This window comes from Typopeltis vanoorti, chromosome 19, assembly GCF_054136105.1.
Source record: "Typopeltis vanoorti isolate ZY-2024b chromosome 19, IOZ_Tvanoo_1.0, whole genome shotgun sequence".
NCBI classification, from domain to species: domain Eukaryota; kingdom Metazoa; phylum Arthropoda; class Arachnida; order Uropygi; family Thelyphonidae; genus Typopeltis; species Typopeltis vanoorti.
Window position 1 is genome coordinate 55524529 of NC_143567.1, and position 20534 is coordinate 55545062.

At 36.9% G+C, this 20534-nt stretch overlaps 1 protein-coding gene across 1 annotated transcript in view; it reads right to left on the bottom strand.

Moving 5' to 3' along the window:
* Positions 1 to 20534, bottom strand: part of LOC150096137 (ribosomal protein S6 kinase 2 beta-like) — a 335208-nt gene that overhangs the window by 142836 nt on the left and 171838 nt on the right. Inside the window, exons 9-10 of the mRNA XM_090409619.1 lie at positions 14855 to 14937; positions 5947 to 6149 (exon numbers count right to left, since the gene is read on the bottom strand). Of these exons, the coding sequence (XP_090265745.1) occupies positions 5947 to 6149; positions 14855 to 14937 (286 nt within the window). The remainder of the gene's footprint in view (positions 1 to 5946; positions 6150 to 14854; positions 14938 to 20534) is intronic.

Below are 20534 nucleotides of genomic sequence, written 5' to 3' on the forward strand. Positions count from 1 at the left end.
GTATGGTGGTATAAGAGTCTTACAGTGGCTGCACTGCATAGTTCAGAAAGCCTGGACAGAGGGACGAATTCCCGATGATTGGAGTAGGGCTCTCATAGTACCCATATATAAAAAGGGAAATAAAACTGAATGTGAGAATTACAGAGGTATTTCCCTACTGAGTGTTCCTGGCAAGATCTATGCAAGTATACTTGAAAAACGGTTGAGAAGAATTGTGGAAGAAAAGCTTGGTGAAGAACAAGCTGGATTCAGGCCAAATACAGGCTGTCAGGATCAGATCTTCACTTTACGACAAATAGTCGAGAAAGCATGGGAATATAACAAAGATCTGAATTTAAGTTTTGTCGATTTGGAAAAGGCATATGACAAGGTGCCAAGAGAGAAGCTATTCAATATGCTGCAGTTATATGGTGTCAATGGGGCATTATATCAAGCAATACTTAGTCTTTATTTGAGTTGTGAGTCAGCAGTTAGAATTGAAGGAAGTACAGGAAGATGGTTTAATGTTAAATCTGGTGTGAGACAAGGATGTACATTATCCCCTCTGTTATTCATTATCTATATGGATCACATTATGAAGGAATGTGGTATTAAACCTGATATCAAAATTGGAGATGTTAATGTCAGCTCTTTGCTTTATGCGGATGATGTTATACTTCTAAATAAATCCGCTACAAGTCTGCAAGATTCTCTGACTAAATTGAATAGTTGTTGTAATAGATATGGTATGAAGGTCAGCAATAAAAAGACAAAGACAATGAAAATAGGCAGAATCATTGAAAATGTCAACTGTGTTGTGAATGGAGAACCTGTGGAACAAGTAAAACATTTCAGCTACTTAGGCACAATTTTTACTGAAGATGGTAAACTAAATATAGAAATAGACAACAGAATCAGCAAAGCTGGTATCGTGGGAAGTCAATTGAATAAATTCATATGGAATAAGAAAGAAATTAGTCGGAACACTAAATTAGCTGTATACAAGACAGTGTTCAAACCAATTTTAACTTATGGATCTGAGAGCTGGGTCAGAAGTAAAACACTTGACCAAAGACTAGAGACTGCAGATATGAGAGTCCTGAGAAAGATTAGAGGCATGAACAGATGGCATCAATGGCAATATCATATTAAAAATGAGGATATTAGGAAAGAACTTGACATTGTCAGCATCCATGAATGCGCTAGCAGAGCTAATCTCAGATGGTATGGTCACTTAAATAGAATGGGAGAGGAAAGATTAGCAAAACAAGTGTTCTCTGCCAGGTTGGCAGGAAAACGACCCAGAGGAAGACCAAGATATAGGTGGATTGATACGGTACAAAGTGCCTTAGACGATAGAAATATAAGATCTGATAATGTTGGAGTCTTGACAAGTAACAGACTGATTTGGAGGAAAATTGTAGATAGGAAGTTAGTAATGATGTAATTTTTTCATGTAGTACTGTCATATCCTGTACACTCCTTGAGGGTACATGGCAGGAATTTGATGATGATAATTGAAAAGAGGTTGAGAAAGATTGTGGAAAAGAAACCTTGAGAGGAACAAGCTGAATTTAGGCCAAATAGAGGTTGTCAAGATCAGATTTTCACTTTACCACAAATAGTTAAGAAATCATGAGCATATGTATGTGAGTTAGAATTAAAGAAAATACAAGAAGATGGTTTGATGTGTAATCAGGGGTAAGACAAGGATGCACTCTTATTCATCATCTATATAAATTACATTATGAAAGAAAATTGCATTAGGCAATTTTCTATTAGATATCAGAATTGGAGATCTTTACTTTATGCAGATGATGTACTCCTAAACACATGTAGTGCAAGTCTCCAGGATTCACTAACTAAACTGAATAACAGTTGTAGCAAATTTGGCATGAAAATCAGCAATAAAAAGATCAAAACTATGGAAATAGGCAAAAACATTGAACACATCAACTGCATTCTGAATGGAGAGCCTACGAGGGTTGTTTGAAAAGTTTGGTAAAAAAATAAGTTGAACACATTTTTTTTTGGAAAAAATAACCTTTATTTCTCAACATAGTCTTCACAGAGGTCTACACATTTAGTCCATCGAGTTTCCAATTTTTTCATCCCATCTAAAAAGTAAGATTTGTCAAATTGTGTAAAATAGTCATTGACAGCCTTGATGACATCATTGTTCAAAGAAAATTTTTCCCACCGAGCCAAATTTTTAAGTTTGGGAACAAGAAGCAGTCACACGGGGCCAAGTCCGGAGAACACAATGGATGTGAAACCAATTCGAACCTCAAATTCATGCAATTTGCCATTGCAATAGCTGATGTGTGGGACAGTGCATTGTCTTAATGAAAGAGCACTTTTTCGTGTGCCAATCATTGCTGTTTTTTCTTCAGTTCTTCTTTTAAACAGTCCCACAATGATGCATAATAGACACCTGTTATTGTCTTACCCTTTTCCAAATAGTCTCTCATGATAATTCCTTGGAAATCCCAAAAAACAGTGGCCATCACCTCCCAGCTGATAAAACAGTCTTCGCTTTTTTTGGTGCTCTTTCACCAGGCATTGTCCACTGCTTGGACTCAAATGTGTAGTGGTGGTGGAGCCAAGTTTCGTCTACAGTCATGAATCGGAACAAAAAATCCTGTGAATTGCGATTAAACATCGCCAAACACTGCGTTGAAATGTCTTTTCGCAAGCGTTTTGCTCTACAATCAACAATCGCAGCACCCATCGCACACACAGCTTTATCATGTGCAATTTTTCGTGCAGGATGTTATACACCCATTCAGTTGAGATGCAATCTCAACTGAATTGTTGAGATTGTGTGAGATGCTGAAAGTGCGCGAGATTGCATCTCACGCACTTTCACTCAGCAGTCTTCCATAACGATACCATGAATTTTGTCAATCATTTCCTACTCAGTAACCTCAGGTCGGGCATCCAGAGCATGCTTCATCTTCAATGGGCTCATAACCATGTTTAAACTCATTTATCCAAAAATAAATACTCTTTAATGCTGGTGCAGAGTCCCCATGAACTGCATCTAAATCATCTTTGATCTACATGGCTGTCAACTTCTTCAAATAAGTGTTTTATCAGTGCATGAAACTCGATTTTCTCCATTTTTATGAAAAAAGTGAACACTGTCATTTTAAATGTTTGCTAAACGAAAATTAAGCATCACACGTGGTTAAAATTTTGCCAGGGATCATGAAAAAGATGATATGTGCTGACACTGGTATGAATGAACGAATTGTGTCACTGTCTATTGGAAATTTAACAAACTTTTTAAACAACCCATGTATTATTCGACAAAATGTCCCATTTACACCATATAACCATAGCATTTTGAACAGCTTTTCTCTTGGTACCTCATTACATGTTTTTTCTAAATCTACTAAACTTAAATACAGATCCTTGTTATATTCTGTTGACTTCGCAACCATTTATCTTAAAGCGAAAATCTGATCCTGAAAACTTGGTCTAAACCCAGCTTGTTTAGACTATTTCCTTTTAATAGATGATTACTATGAGAACTGTACTCCGATCATCTGAAATTTGCCCTTCTCACCACACCTTTTGAAATATGCAGTGTAGCCAATGTAAATCTTTTATACCTCCATATTGATGGAATTGAAAAGAAACTGGCTCTGCAAGCTAAAGACAATTCACAAGAATTCTATTGATAAGCTGAATGTGAAAGAATAACTCTTCTGAATGCAAATGGTGTGAAGGTCACAGATGCAGGTTCGACTAATGAATGCCAATTTGGTTAAAAGCTATCAACCTGATGTATGCAACATTAAAGAATTCACTGCTGCCTCTTCATGATGAAGAAACTCAGGTGTATGAAGAGAAGGCATTAGGGCTATTGCACAAACTGAATAACAATTCAGCAATAGGGACTGATGGGATATCAGCATCGGTGCTAAAAGAGTGTTCAACTGAACTGGCTCTTCCTTTGACCAGGCTACATAATTTGAGTCTCAGAACAGGGAAGATTCCACAGGAATAGAAAGAACGTGTGGCAATCCCATTGCACAAGGGTGGTGCAAAGGCCAATGTCCAACTAGCGACCAATCAGTATCTCAGAAGTGGTGATGAAGATTTTGGAAAAATTGATTAGGGCTGCTCGTATTCAGAAATGGGTTGACAGCGAATCTCTATTTTGCATAGGTTTACTAAGGGAAGGTCATTTTTTAGCAACTTGCTCACATTCCATAACAATGTTACCATTGAACTAGACAAAGGGAATGGATACACCATGATACGTTTGGATTTTGCTAAGGCTTTTGACAGAATACAGCATGGAAGACTGTGGCATAAATTGGAGAATATGGGTTTGGATTATAACTATTTGCATGGATAAGAGAATGGCTGACTGACAGACATCAAAAAGCGGTACACAGGTGATGTGAGTCTGCAAGATTTAAGGTAACTAGTTGTTCACTTAGTCCTTGGTCCACTGTTATTCAATCTGTACATTAGTGATATTGGGAAGGAATTGACAGGTGACATACATCTATTTTCTGATGATGATGATGCAAAGATAGGTAGGGTAGTCAGGAATGCTGCTGCTATGGTATTTGCAGAAACCAAAAATATGGGCTTCGATAAACAGATATTTTTCCTCGTTTAGCCAGGACTTTAACTATCTGGCTTCATCTTCTACCAGAATATGAAGTGGAAAATATCATTTCTTTCTTTTAATGCATTAACTGTGGCTTTGATGCAGAATAAGTTTTTTTCTAGTTTGCAAGAGAGAGAGATTAATGTGACACCTGGTTTGATGTCAATGTGAGGAAGAAATCAAACATAGGTTGATACCTGCATATTACAGTCAAACAACCATCTGGCACAAAAACAGTATCACCAGAACTCTGAGAAATACAGCATATTGACTGATAAACAAAAGAAACAAGAACTGAAATAAAGGAAGATCCTAACATAAGATGGCTACAATGCGAGAACAATTAGCAATATCCTATAAAAGACACTTAAGGGAGAATGTCGATAGTCAAGAAAATTAAAATTATAAAGGGTCATCATTCAACCTTACAGTAAAAATAATTAAATGATATAAAAATAACTGATATTAAGCCTTGGTTCTGAAGCCACACAACTTGAAAGCAGCAATCAGAGATTATCGAAGCTTTGCTGAAGGATGTGAAGGCTGCTTTCAAGTTGTGTGGCTTCAGACCCTTTTGAAGAAACCAGGTGTCTAAGATATTTATGTGGGATCATTAATATCAGGTGATGGATATAAAGCTTATGACAACAAAATGTCATGTGCAAATTTAATAGTTGCATTTGCAAATTTAACACAATACAAGAGAAATCAAGATCTAATCCTGAACTCTTAAGACATCCAAAACCTTACAGAATTATGATATGTGATGTATTATCCAACTTAACAGTAATGCTCATGTAATAGTGGAAGCATAAGGTCTAATGTATTCCTATCATTATACACTCTCTTTAATGTTTTCTTTTTACTTTTCTAAGATGTAGTTTGCTCTGCAATTCAAGATTCTTATTTTTTGTATTCTTGAAGAAACACACAGCAGTATAAGAAACTAATCAAGTTAAAACAATTTATGCATGTGATTTATTGGATGTTATCTCAAGAAAGTTTCATTCTTTAGGTTACTTCAAAACCATGTCTGATAACAGCCTTACAGTCTAAACTGCAAAGGAAAATACAAAAGGTTAAAAGAATAAAACATGAAGACAGGTAGAAAAGATGCTGAAAGCATTTCATTAGAAACCACAAAAAAAAAACTTGGCTTTCAGAATGACATAAGGATCCTAATCTATAGGATGTTTAACAATTTATAAAATGTATGAAGAATTCTTAGAAGCATATCTTATTTAACAGTGACTTAAGGAATCTTCCACTTTTTTTTTTTAATATATAATATATAAAATGCACTGATAATGTAATGTTAAAAATTAATCAAAATTCACCTTCTGGTGTTCTGGTAGTAAATTCCTTATCAAAGTAACCGGTATGATCTGCCCGAGAAACTGCAGGTACAAATGGAGGCATTACCTCTCGCTTATATAACTTTTCCCAATCTATTGTTGCAAAGAATGGGTGACTCTTTATATCATGGGTACCATTAGGTCCAGAACCTGAAATAATAAGCAAAGTGTAGCCTGAGCAAAACCTAGAATGTTGGATTTGTAATATTTTCAAGTAAATGTAAAATAAAATACTGGAAGTATATGAATAACTTGGCTACAAAATAACTAAAATTATATGAATGAAGTGAGTATCAAATCAATGTACAAAATCAACCTATATGCATGAGCTTTCAACATAAAAAAAAATATTACTACTTCATGAATTTTTATTTTCCTATAAAAAATTATGAACTAGGGTCTCCAAAGTTTTCTGTCAGTCAATTTGTTTGCATTTTTGCAAAGTGAATGTTAATTGTGATAGAAATTATTAGTTGATTTGTAACAGTTCTTTAAAAAGTAGAGCTATTATAGATAGAATGTTTATGCTCTTAAATTTGCACTCAAAATCTTAAAACTATGTGCTCAATATATTTGCAAATATAGTGGAAAACACAATTCTCCAAAATGTTCCCAGATCACAGCTTAAAGAACCATTATAGCCATCTCTCACTACAGAGAATGCACAGGGATTACAAAGATAAATTAATGAATGATTTGCTATGGTAAACTTCCTTTAGAATATCACTGGAGTTATGAATTTGGGTTAAGTCTTTAGGTGGCATGCTATAGCAAGAGATGACAGTAAAGCAAGATTAATAATAGAAACCATTTGAAAATTTATTCAAAATTTCAAATGCTTAAGGAACAATAATGGTAGTTACTTTTTTTTCTGGAAATCACAAAAATCATATGCCAGTTCTCTGGATTTTTAATGTATCTATCTGACAGCGCTTAGATCATGAATGTCAGGGTACAGAATGATAGTATTATATACTATATTGTCATTTTGGGATGTAGAAATATAAGGCTATGTACTATATCAATGGTGCCATATGCAGGAAGTGGATGAGATTCGAGATTTGGGAATGATGGTTGACAGCAGACTGAAGTTTAGAGGGCATATTGCTAGTGTTGCAAAGGCTGCATATCTTAGTTGCTATGATAAGAAGTAGTCTAACATGAAGGGATAAGGAAGTGGCTGTGCCACTGTATAAAGCACTAGTCACACCACACTTGGACTATTTGTGCTCAAATCGGGTCACCTGATTTTCAGTGTGATGTGGAAACATTGGAGAGGGTCCAGAGATGAGTGACTAAGACAATATTAAGACTTTGGAATGCTGACTATGGAGAGAGGGCGAAGAAATGTGGAATGCAGAGTTTTGCGGATAAGAGGAAAAGGGGGTGATACGATAGAGACAATCAAGTTAGCGAGAGGATTTTATCGGATTGAGTAGAAGCTTAAAGGGGAAAAGCCAGAGACCATTCGTGGAAGCTACGCAAGAATGTGGTGAAGAGGGGTGCAAGGAGATATTTTACATGGAAAACTGTCAGTGAATGAAACGCATTACCAGAATATATTGTTAATGCAAAGAGTGTTAAGGATTTTAAGAGTCAGAATGATAAATACGTTGTCAGTCGAATGAACCTCTCATAATGAGAATGCTGACTCCATGGAGAGTGCAATAATATTAATAATAAATAAGAAAAAATTGTCAACGCAAAGGATCAAAACAAACTACATCGTATTTTTTAAGATACGATAAAACACATAATAGCAGTTCACTGGATTTTTAATGTATCTATCTGACAGTACTTGGATCATAAATGTCAGGGTGCAGAATGTTAGTATTATATACTATATGTCATCCTTAATTAGTCTGGTTGTGAAGGCTTTGACTTCTTAAATGTATCTAAATTAGTGAAACAATCCAGTACATCACAAAAGACTCGGTAAATTCTTCCCATTATTTGAACAAAAATTCTACCACAAATTTCATTGTTTATAATTTATGAATTCTTGAAAACTTACACTAGAATCTTTTATTTTAGAAATATAATATACTAGTTAAGATATTCAAATCTCTGAAACAATAAAGGATCATCCAAGCCAACAAAATTTATTTGCAGTTGTAACTCTGTTAGAAAATAATGGAGAAACAAAAGATGAACAATAATGTGATAAAATTTTTAATCACTTCTTATCTGCTTATCACTGAAATCCTACAATACATTAGTACAGTAACTGGACATGAATTAGTGCCAGAGTATTTCATTAGAAATTTCAGGAGGGTCATCACAACCAGATTAAGTAATGACGACGTTTATAGTACAAAGTACTACCATGTGACATTAGCCAACATCATATGATGGAATTCAAATATATCATCATCAAATTCCTGACATGTACCCTCAAGGGGGTGTACAGGATATGATAGTACTACATGAAAAATTTACATCATTACTAATTTCCAATCTACAAATTTCCTCCAAATCAGTCGATTACTTGTCAAGACTCCAACATTATCAGATCTTATATTTCTATCGCCTAAGGCACTTTGTACCGTATCGATCCACCTATATCTTGGTCTTCCTCTGGGTCGTTTTCCTACCAACCTAGCAGAGAACACTTGTTTTGCTAATCTTTGCTCGCCATTCTGTTTAAGTGACCATACCACCTGATGTTGGCTTTGCTAACGCATTCCTGGATGCTGACAATGTCAAGTTCTTTCCTAATATCCTCGTTTTTAATATGATATTGCCATTGATGCCATCTGTTCACGCTTCTAATCTTTCTCAGGACTCTCATATCTGCAGTCTCTAGTCTTTGGTCAAGTGTTTTACTTCTGACCCAGCTCTCAGATCCATAAATTAAAACTGGTTTGAACACTCTCTTGTACATAGCTAATTTAGTGTTCTGACTAATTTCTCTTTTATTGCATATGAATTTATTAAATTGACTGCCTACCATACCAGCTTTGTTGATTCTGTTGACTATTTCCATATTTAATTTACCATCTTCAGTAAAAATCATGCCTAAGTAGCTGAATATAACATTTTGTATTTATTGCTCAGAAAGATCTCACCCAGTTTTTGTCATTTTTGTTTCAGTCACCCCTATTATGTCAATCTGGTATTTATCTAATTCTTCAGCTGGCTCCATTTCTTTGCCATTCAGGCTTCTTATGTTGATAGTACCGATCTTTAACTCTGGTGATGTTGAGTTGGGGTGTGCTTTCAGATTTGTTCCAGTAGCTGACTTTTCGCTGTTTGTCTTGGTTCCCTGGCGAAAACAACGGGGGCCTTATTTAACCGGGCAATGCCCCAGCCGGCATGAAATTTTATCATGTTGTACCATCATTTTCTATATTGGTTTAAGCCAATAAGAATACAATTTGGTCGGCTAAATCCCAAATTGCCAGCCCATCCTCATCCGTTCAGTATCCAAGTAGATACCCAACAGGGTGCACCACGAGAAGGTAAGTATTGGACATTAGGTCAGAAGCCCTTTTTGGTTCTCCACATTCCTATAAAGGCTATGTGGAGGTCTCCTCTCAGTTATACAGCTTTGACCCTTAAACAACCCCATTCAAATATATATATACATATTTTTTTTTTCCACTTCAGGATTCAAGGATATCACATGAACTGATAAATGTCATGTTTCCCCAGTGTTTTAAGGTAAAACACTGGGTCTTTAAAATTTTTTCAAAGCTAGAAAGTTGCAAACATCCATACAGATGCTCATAAAACTTAGTTTTAGGTGACACTTTTTATTGGAGGCTCAAATTGGCTTAAGTTCCATGTTTGGTCTCTAGCATGGTTTCTTGATTATTTTAGCCCACACATAGTACAGCATTATGGGTAAAAACATCACGAAAGCAATGCCACACACCAGTGAGTATTACAAGAAGGCCTCACTGTTGTTAAGATTTCTGACACATTCAAATTATTAATCACTTACTGCCGAGAATTTGTATAATCTCTTTCACAATTGCATACCACAGGGGTAAATGACAGTAATGTGCATCATGCTGAACTTCTCAAAGTAAAAAATAATTACATAATTTAGGCAAATATTTTATTTTTAGGGGATAGTTAAATGACAACTGCTTCCATCAAAAGGATTTTTTAATGAGCCTTATATCAATTTGCATGCAATGATATAAGGCTCTGAATAGGTAATATGCACGGGTAGTTATTTGTATACTTTGAAGATAGACAGGATCCATCATGATAAAGGTGAGGAGGGAACAGAGATCAGCAACAGGATCAGAAACCAGGATATTTAATGCTCTTGCACTTTTCTCTTACTTGATTAGTATGTACAAAAAAACTAGATTTGTCAAAAATGAGTACTAAGAACTTGGCTTTTGTTATTATTCATATAATAGTTTGTCCTATCCTTAACTCTGCTTGGGGTGAAGACTGGATTACGTTTTTGGCAGATGTACAGTTTTTTTTCTGTTGAAAACCTGAAATCATTGCTAAAAGCTCATGGAGATATGTGATGATTGCTTATTGAGATTTCCTTTCATTGATTCATGTTATAAGAATGACAAATTGTCAAGTCAACAAACTAAGCATCGCCTGGTGTGGGAGGAAGTTGTTCAGTGACAGTTTACTTGGACATCAAGATAATTATGTTAAAGGCAAGGCCTTGGAATACCGCTTTCATTTGACAGTACCAGGAAAGAAATTTTAATAATAATAAAAGAGGTGTTCCCTGAGACACAAATTATAGGTATTTTAACATATCACATATCCAGGCTGTCTATCTTCTTTCATATTAAAAGCTGGAAAAAAAAAAAAAAAAAAAAAAAAAAAAAATATATATATATATATATATATATATATATATATATATATATATATCCGGGGCAGAGCTGACTACTACCGGATGCGTCCCCAGGTGGCGGATCGGGGAACAGCCTTCAGATATGGAGGCTAGCTGCGATATAAGCAGAGCTATCTGGCGAATAAGCAGCCGTGGACCAACAGCGACTGAGCTATCAGGGCGTGGGGTCCACCCCCCCCCCCCCCCACCCCCCCCCCCCCCCACCCCCCCCCCCCCCCACCCCCCCCCCCCCCCACCCCCCCCCCCCCCCACCCCCCCCCCCCCCCACCCCCCCCCCCCCCCACCCCCCCCCCCCCCCACCCCCCCCCCCCCCCACCCCCCCCCCCCCCCACCCCCCCCCCCCCCCACCCCCCCCCCCCCCCACCCCCCCCCCCCCCCACCCCCCCCCCCCCCCACCCCCCCCCCCCCCCACCCCCCCCCCCCCCCACCCCCCCCCCCCCCCACCCCCCCCCCCCCCCACCCCCCCCCCCCCCCACCCCCCCCCCCCCCCACCCCCCCCCCCCCCCACCCCCCCCCCCCCCCACCCCCCCCCCCCCCCACCCCCCCCCCCCCCCACCCCCCCCCCCCCCCACCCCCCCCCCCCCCCACCCCCCCCCCCCCCCACCCCCCCCCCCCCCCACCCCCCCCCCCCCCCACCCCCCCCCCCCCCCACCCCCCCCCCCCCCCAACAAGTTGTCCCAGTCCTGAAAATATTTCAGGTGCAAACTTTGTTTGCTTACACTTGGATAAAGGATTAAACCAAGTATATAATTTCTTGGTATCTTTAATTTATGAGTGAATGATTGTTGAAATTGTTTTTCAGTGATCCTCTTGTTACAAGAATGACAGTAAATTGCCATCAACGTATGGATCATTGCCTACTGTGGAAGGAAGTTGTGCAGTGATTGAGTTCACTTTGAGTGAACTCACTCACAGAGTAAGACTTAAGACAGAAAACTGGGGAACACTCTTCTCGGTGATATGGCTGGGATAATGTGCTTCTCACCAGGACTTTAAGACTTAGCCAGAGAGAAAGTTATTAATAACAACATGAAGGTGCCTCCCACAACCTAGATTATACTTGCCCTCTTCATGCCTCATAAGGCTGAGATCTGCTTCTTTCAGATACCTTTGTCCTGAGCCACCAGTTCAGCTTCTCTCCATCTCTTCCAGCCAGCATCTTCTTTCCTTTTCTGTCATTCACTGCCAAGTTATTTTAAGCCTTCTGCTTTTCAATGTCAAAGCCACTTTAGGAATCTCTCTGCTGTTCGTTCTCAACATGTGTCCATTACCACCTCCATTTTTTTTTATTTCATAGGTAATGCTTTTTTGCACAGTTAGCTTATATAAGTCATCATTTGTTATATATTGAGGCCAAAATATTTTTAATATTTTATAGAGGCATTTGGTTTGAGAACTTTTTAATTTAGCTTCCTGTTTTTGGTCAGCTTCCATGTCTCTGATCCATAAAATAATACAGCCTTGTCATGACTATTGGAGATTTTTATTTTAGTTTTATGATATTTTGAAGATTTCCATATATTATTTAATTTTCAGAGGGCAGTATTAGCTTTTGTCAGTCTTTGCATTATATCGCTGTCAGTTGCACCCTCGGTATCTGCATTTGCTCCCAAATATGTAAAATTCTTAACTTCTTCTATAGCATGCTGGTTGATTTTGATCTCTTTGTGGCATTTTCTGTTTAATTTAAGCACTTTTGTTTTAGTCATGTTTATTTTAAGACTACTCTTTCAGCTATTTTATACACGTCTTCCAATTCTGTTTGTATATCATTGTATTTTGATGATATCAAAACTATGTCATCAGCATAATCTAGATCCTCTAACTTAGGATTCAGTTTAATTCCTCTTCTTGCACCTGTAACTCCTCATAATCCAATTGATGACTGTATTAAACAATAGTCCAAACATTACACAACCCTGCCTTACACTAGATCTTATCTCAAACCATTCGGAATGTGGTTGGCTGTGCAACAACACAATTTTTACTTCCCTTATATATTTCTTTGATTATTCTCACATATTTGCTGAGAATTCCATAACATTTAAATAACCATGATGCTTCTCGGTCAATACTGTCAAATGCTTTAGCAAAATATATAAAATTTAATATATAACGAGCTTCTAAATTCTATGGTTTGTTCAATGATGTTCCTTAAAGTAAAAACATGATGCACAGTACTCCCATCTTCTAAAGCTAGCTTGTTCATATCTTAATATCTTCTCTACTTCATTTGTAATCCTATTTATCAATATTCTACAGAACATTTTAGCAGGTACTGAAAGTAGACTAATTACCCTCCAATTCATGTGAGATTGCAAAATGGTGTGTTCTATATCAACCCCCTCTTTTTCCAGATTTTATCCCATACAACTTATGCACTGGCTACATAATTGATGGATGATGTAAACTCAATCCACAACTGTTTTTGACTCTGGCATCCAACAATGTGCTTTGGCCTGAGCACATTCAAAATGTATGAGATATGATATGGTAGGGAATCTACAATACATCCTATGGTCTGTCTATCTTTTTTGGCTGCTTGGCAATCGGGTTTCTACCATGGCTTTCAATAGTGGAAATCGAGATGATGTTTTTGGAATTGGTTGTGGCTGCCTGGACAATTCAATCAATCACATATGTCACTGCTTCACTGATAGAAGTTTGCATGACTGCATCACAATTAAATTTTTCAAGATGGGAAATGAATTTCAGTCAGCCAGGTCAATGTTCCATATAGGAATCCATGGTTAGCATGAATGTATAGTGCAGTATGTTCTCTTCAATATCTCACATGAACAGTGAAAGAATAGCAAAGGAGCAGATTACAAAACTGATTGGAGAATACAAGCAGGTAGGCATATGGAAGAAAGTCTTGCATTCATTGTTAAGAAAAAGGTCATGATTGTCAATAAAATACTCACAATAAGGCCTTGCCAATTTGTGTTAGCACAACACTATCCCAGAGAGTACTGTGTCCATTAAATTTGCCTCTAAATTTGGGTTGAGGCAAATGCAATATAAGATTATCAGGGTTGATCTCGTTTAACTCAGAACCCAGTGGTATGGTAAATAAATGGAACAGATTGTAATGAGGGATCTCACTGAAATGACTACCAATGAAAGAGAGCAATGTTAAGCTGGATGTGCCAAAAAGGAATATGACTGCCCACTAGGATGCAACTTCTCTATGAGGCAAGTCCAGTTGATCTCAGGTTCTGTCCTTATGAATTATAGTGAAATGCCTTAAAACGAGGTTCCTCTGCAGAAACTCAAATCTGATTATATGCCTCATGCAGACATAATCAAACAGGTTTGTGCTTCTACAGAGAAGCCTTTACATATATTTGTGGAATCCACGACAATTCCATTGCAAGAATTTTCTTATTCTTTTGCTTTGTAGGCTACTTCCATGAGGTTGAGGGATTATATATGTATTTGTTGATTTTGGGAAGTTTGGATGGCCAGTGTCCAGCTGTTCTTCTGGAAAAACGTTTAATACATGATCTGATATCTTAGGGCTATTTCTTGTTTTTGATTTACATTCCATGGATATAATCCATTTTTTCTGTGGGTATGTCTGGTGGTTTTTCTTTCAGTGATGTCCTTGCCATAATTTTTTTTTTTTTTTTTTTTTGGCAAGTGGGTTCTCATTGAGCAGAATTATTTCAGTTTCAAGAGTGAGACCAAAATAAGTAATGTGATTAAATGCATAGTCTCTGTGCAAATAATTATTTCATATGAAAACCATCTCTTGTAAATAGCTTTAAAACATCACAGCATAAACATTTTCAATAAACAATAATCCGTATCACAAATTTCTTACATATACATCTTCAGCACTTAATTAAAAGAAAGACCACTTTTCTTAGTGCCTTAACATACTTATCACATAATTATGAAAAGCAAGCACAATTTTTATATTAAAAAAAAAAATATTAATCAGGTGACTACAACACATACATACCACTATAAATAATTTCATTAAAATTCTAACTGAAAGAATTTAGTCAATTATATATTAAATGAGATATTTTATATATAAAAAACTGTGTAGCATACTTAAGTATTAACATCATTGTCTCCTTTCTACTTGTTGATTGAAATGGCAAGGCACCAGTCAACATTTCAAACTATAAAATACAATAAAAAAGTTTGCATATCCAGAATTTTAAAAAAAAAAAAAAAAAAAAAAAAAAACTCAGATATACTTAATTATGAAGATAAACTTATATTTCTGTTAAGAACATTAAAGCAAATATCACAGAAAATAGCTGTGATTAATGTAATTTTAATCTGCTTATAAAAAAACAGGCTAGAGGTATCCAAAAACACACACATCTCAGCATCTACAAGATTTATTAAAATAATTTTGTTATTATACAGAGTAACTCACCAAGCTTTTATGAAGATTAGTAAAGTTCGATGTGGGCAACCTTTTGTAGCTCGTCAAAACAATATTCGAGCACTTGCCAAGTGTTTACCAGCATCAGAGGCATTATTTGAGTAACTGCTGGAATGATGCGCTGTTTCAAATCATCCTATGCAAAAAAAGTCCAATGGAATAATATCCAGAGATCTAGGCGGTCAGGCAGTTGGGTCTCCTCTTCTGATCCAACGTCCAGGAAATGTCTCATTCAAAAATGTAGTAAAATCTCTATGGAAGTGTGGTGGAGTACCATCTTGTGAAATGTGTGGAACAGAAAAAGATCTGCAGCATGTCAAGGGATGTGCGTCCCATCACTGTGGACTCTATGGGGGGGGGGGGGGGGCATTGATGTCATTTTTGTGCACTCATAACCAGATGTTGACTTTTGGTGTGTCCCTTTCATTTTTAATCACTTGGTAAGGATGCTCAATACCCTAAATGAGGCAATTTGTCTGTTAATTTTCCTGCAAATGTGAAAGATTGATTCATCACTGAATAACAATAGATCAAGATAACTGGGATTGCCAACAATACGGCTGATCATAAAATCGGCTCTCAAAAGGTGATCATCTGATTGAAGGAATTGAAGTTTGTACGCATGCAAACGGAGATGTTTGTGAAATGTTGTTAACTGTTGAACGAGGAATCTGAGTTAATTACTAGCCTAATTAACTTACATGGACTACTAGAGAATGACACACACACACCCGACCCACAGTCTCATCATTCACATGCTTTTTTGGGTGTTTCTCAGTTTGTGAAACTAAACATCTTGTTTCTTTTAGAGTCTTATCCCACTGAAAAATGGATTTTGATGTGGGAAGAACTACATTCCATTCCAGTCGTGCACACCACTGAATGTGCATAACTGATTTAAATTCAGCTAACCAAAGCACACACTGCACCTTCTGCCATAGCATCCATATCTTGACTGAAGCAACAGCCATTCTTTTGCCATTTTTGCACATAAACATTAGTGAAAGTGTAACAAAACAAATCTTGGAGACACTTCCTATTGACTGAGCTTTAGTTGAGAAAATATAATGAGTGGTTCTGGCATTATAAGCTGTTATTTTTGAATACCTCTAGCCTGGACACCCTTCACAGTAAATAACACTATGACAAACATTTTTATCATGTTACAGAAATGGTGGATTTTGTAGATTTTTAATACTAAGTTCAAAACTGAAATAACAGCATGAAAGAAATTTCAAGTGAAGAGAAAATTAAAAAAAAAAAAAAAAATTTAAAGACTAACAATATCAAATTATTTTATACCTTCTCTAGGGCATTTACTAATGTGTAGCAGCAATCAATTTCTATTGTCTATTTATATATTTAATTTACCAAATTCACTAAAAATCATGCCTAAGTAGCCGAAATGTTTTACTTGTTCCACAAGTTCTCCGTGCAAAGCACAGTTGACATTTTCAACGATTCTGCCTATTTTCATTGTATTTTTATTGCTGACATTCATATCATATCTATTACAACAGTTATTTAATTTAGTCAGGAATTCTTGCAGACTTGTAGCAGATTTATTTAGAAGTATAACATCGCCTGCAGAAAGAAAAGAGCTGACATTAACATCTCCAATTTTGATATTATGTTTAATACCACTTTCCTTCATAATGCGATCCATATAGATAATGAATAACAGAGGGGATAATGTACATCCTTGTCTCACACCAGATTTAACATTAAACCATCTTCCTGTACTTCCTTCAATTCTAACTGCTGACTTACAACTCAAATAAAGACTAAGTATTGCTTGATATAATGCCCCATTAACACCATATAACTGTAGCGTATTGAATAGCTTTTCTCTCGGCATCTTGTCATATGCCTTTTCCAGATCGACAAAAAAAACTTAAATATAGATCTTTGTTATATTTTCATGCTTTCTCAACAATTTGTCATAAAGTTAAGATCTGATCCTGACAGCCTCTATTTGGCCTGAATCCAGCTTGTTCTTCACCAAGCTTTTCTTCCACAATTCTTCTCAACCATTTCTCAAGTATACTTGAAAGGAACATTCAGTAAGGAAATACCTCTGAAATTCTCACATTCAGTTTTATTTCCCATTTTATATATGAGTACTACGAGAGCTTTACTCCAATCATTGGGAATACGTCCCTCTGTCCAGGCTTTCTGAACTATGCAGTGCAGCCACTGTAAGACTTTTATACCACCATACTTAAGCATTTCTGGTCGAATATCATCTACTCCTGCTGCCTTTCCACATTTCAAGCCTATGATGGCTTTTTCTACTTCAAGTATGGATTTGTATTCCTGACTGTATGCCTGTGGAGTGTTTTTTACCACTATGCTATCACTGCTTGTTTCATTTAGCAATATTTCAAAAAGGATATCTTTTTCTCCCGTTTTCATGTCACCTTTATCATCTCTAACACCTTTTACAGCACTCTTTCCTCCATTTCTAAGCTTCTTCAACAACCTCCAGAATATTTTGCCACTTCTTGATATTTATTTTCTATGTTCTTGCCAAAGTCTTCCCATGACTTTTGTTTAGCAAGTTTTACACAGTGTTTAGCTTTCTTACATTTGTCTCTGTATTCTCTCAGAGCACAAACTGACTTATTTGCCAGGAACTTTTGATATGCTTTCTTCTTTTCCTTCACTGCCTCTTTAACTTTCTGTGTCCACCAGGGAGTTCTAATTTTTCTATCCTTGCAGACAACCTCACTACATGCCTCTCTGGCATTATCAATCAATGTTTTCTTCAAGGCTTGCCACTGAATTTCCAAGGTTTGATTACTGTTCTCAAACTCTTTCATTTTTTCTTCAATAATCTTTGTGTATTTTAGTCTACAGTTCACATCTGAGAGCTGCTCAACTTTTATTCTCTGTAAAATTTTCTTAAATGTTATTCTTTTCAATATGAAATTCAATTTAATCCTGCTCAAGACTAAATAGCAATCACTTCCAATTTCAAATCCTCTGTACACTCTGGTGTCCTGCACCAGAGAGAAAACATCACTATCAAAAATAACATTGTCAATGAGACTTTTCTTATTGCTTGCCTCTTCTCTCCATGTGAATTTGTGCACATTTCTATGTTGGAACAGTGGTGTTAGTAATAACCAGTCCATGTCCTGAGCAGAAATCCAATAGGTATTTGCCATTATTCTTAGCTTTGCTCTTTTCTCCAAATTTTCCCAAAATATTTTTGTATGTCTGACAATCATTTCATACTCTGCTATTTAGATCCCCAACAAGGACCAACTTTTCCTTTTTCACTGTGTCAGTTGCTTTTTCTAAAGCCTCAAAAAATTCCTCCACTTCTACCTTAGTAGAACCTTCTATGGGACCATAGGCACAAATAAGTCTCATTGTCCAGTTTCCCATTCTCATATTTTCCCACATTACTCTACTTGAGACTGCTTGCCATTCAAGAAGATTAGCCTCGTATTTTATGTTGAATACTATGGCTACTCCTTGTTTTCCTTGATTGTCATTTCCTGAATATAACATTTTGTATTTATTGCTCAGAAAGATCTCACCAGTTTTTGTCTATTTCGTTTCAGTCACCCCTATTATGTCGACCCGGTACTTATCTAATTCTTCAGCTAGCTCCATTTCTTTGTCATTCAGGCTTCTTATGTTGATAGTACTGATCTTTAACTCGGGTGATGTTGAGTTGGGATGTGTTTTCAGATTTGTTCCAGTAGCTGACTTTTCACTGTTCACCCTGGTGAAAACAACAGGGTCCCTTGTTTAATCGGGCAACGCCCCAGCCTGCATGAAATTTTGTCATGTGGTACCATCATTTTGTATATTGGTTTAAGCCAATAAGTCAGCTACAATTTGTCAGCTAAATCCCAAATTGCCAGCCCATCCTCGTTCGTTCAGTATCCAGGTAGATACCCAATAGGGTGCACAACGAGAAGGTGAGGATTGGACATTAGGTCAGAAGCCTTGGTCAGTTCTCCACATTCCTTTAAAGATTATGTGGAGGTCTCCTCTCAGTTATATAGCTCTGACCCTTAAGCACCCCACATATCAAATCCTGAGGCGTAAAAAGCTGAAATGTGGAAAGGCAGCTAGAGCAGATGATATTCGACCAGAAATGCCTAAGTAGGACGTATAAAAAAGTTTTGAAGTGGCTATATTTGCATAATTCAGAGGGCCTGATCAGAAGATTGAATTCCCAATGACTGGAGTAGAGCTTTCATAGTACCCATATATAAAAAAGGAAAAATAAAACTGAATGTGAGAATTTGAAGTATTTTTCTAATGAGTGTTCTGGAACGGGTAACATTTATGCAAACATACTTGAAAAGAGGTTGAGAAAGATTTTGGAAGAGAAACTTGGAGAAGAACAAGCTGAATTCAGGACAAATAGAGATTGTCAAGGTCAGATTTTCACTTTAAGACAAATATTATTTTATTATTATTATTATTACATAACACCTCCAGGGAGACCAAAGATTCATCGAGGGAGGGCACCTACTCTACAACTCTTTGTCTCCACTACTCAATCCACCAACTACAACGCGCCCCAACTACCATCATCATCATCTACACCAATGCCAGCTACCGTCCATCATCACCACTCATATTTTCTAGACAATCACAAACATCCATGCCCATTGTGTGATTCGAACCCGCAGCTTTTTGTCTGGAGATCGGATACACTGACCACTTGGCCAACCAGGATGGCAAATGGTTGAAAAATTGTGAGAATATGACAAGGTTCGGTAATTAAGTTTTGTAGATCTGGAAAAGGCATATGACAAAGCACCCAGGGAAAAGATTTTCAAAACACTACAATTATATGGGATGAATGGAACATTATACAGAGCAATACACAGTCTTTATTTAAGTTGCCACTCAGCAGTTAGAATTGAAGGAAATACAGGAAGATGGTTTGATGTAAAATCAGGGGTAAGACAAGGATGTACATTATCTCCACTCTTATTCATCATCAATTCATGACTTATTTTTCAAGGTATTAACAACACCACAAACACTTTTATTAACAAAGATGTTTTATTAACGCTTATATTTCGCTGATTTTCAACTCAGCATCATCAGAGCACAACACACTTGTAAACGCGACAGTGAGTGAGTGAAACAATATAATTGCAAAAGACAAAAGATCTAAAGTCCTATTTTTGGCGCCCTCTAACGGGAGAAAAAAAAAAAAGCAGCAGTTATCCAGGAGTTTTTCTTAGGATAACCATCTCCCAAATTTTTGGCAAATTAATGCAACCATATTTGTTAAGGTTGGGAGAATTCTTCAAAGCCATTGCTGACTCAAAAAATAATCTTTCAGAT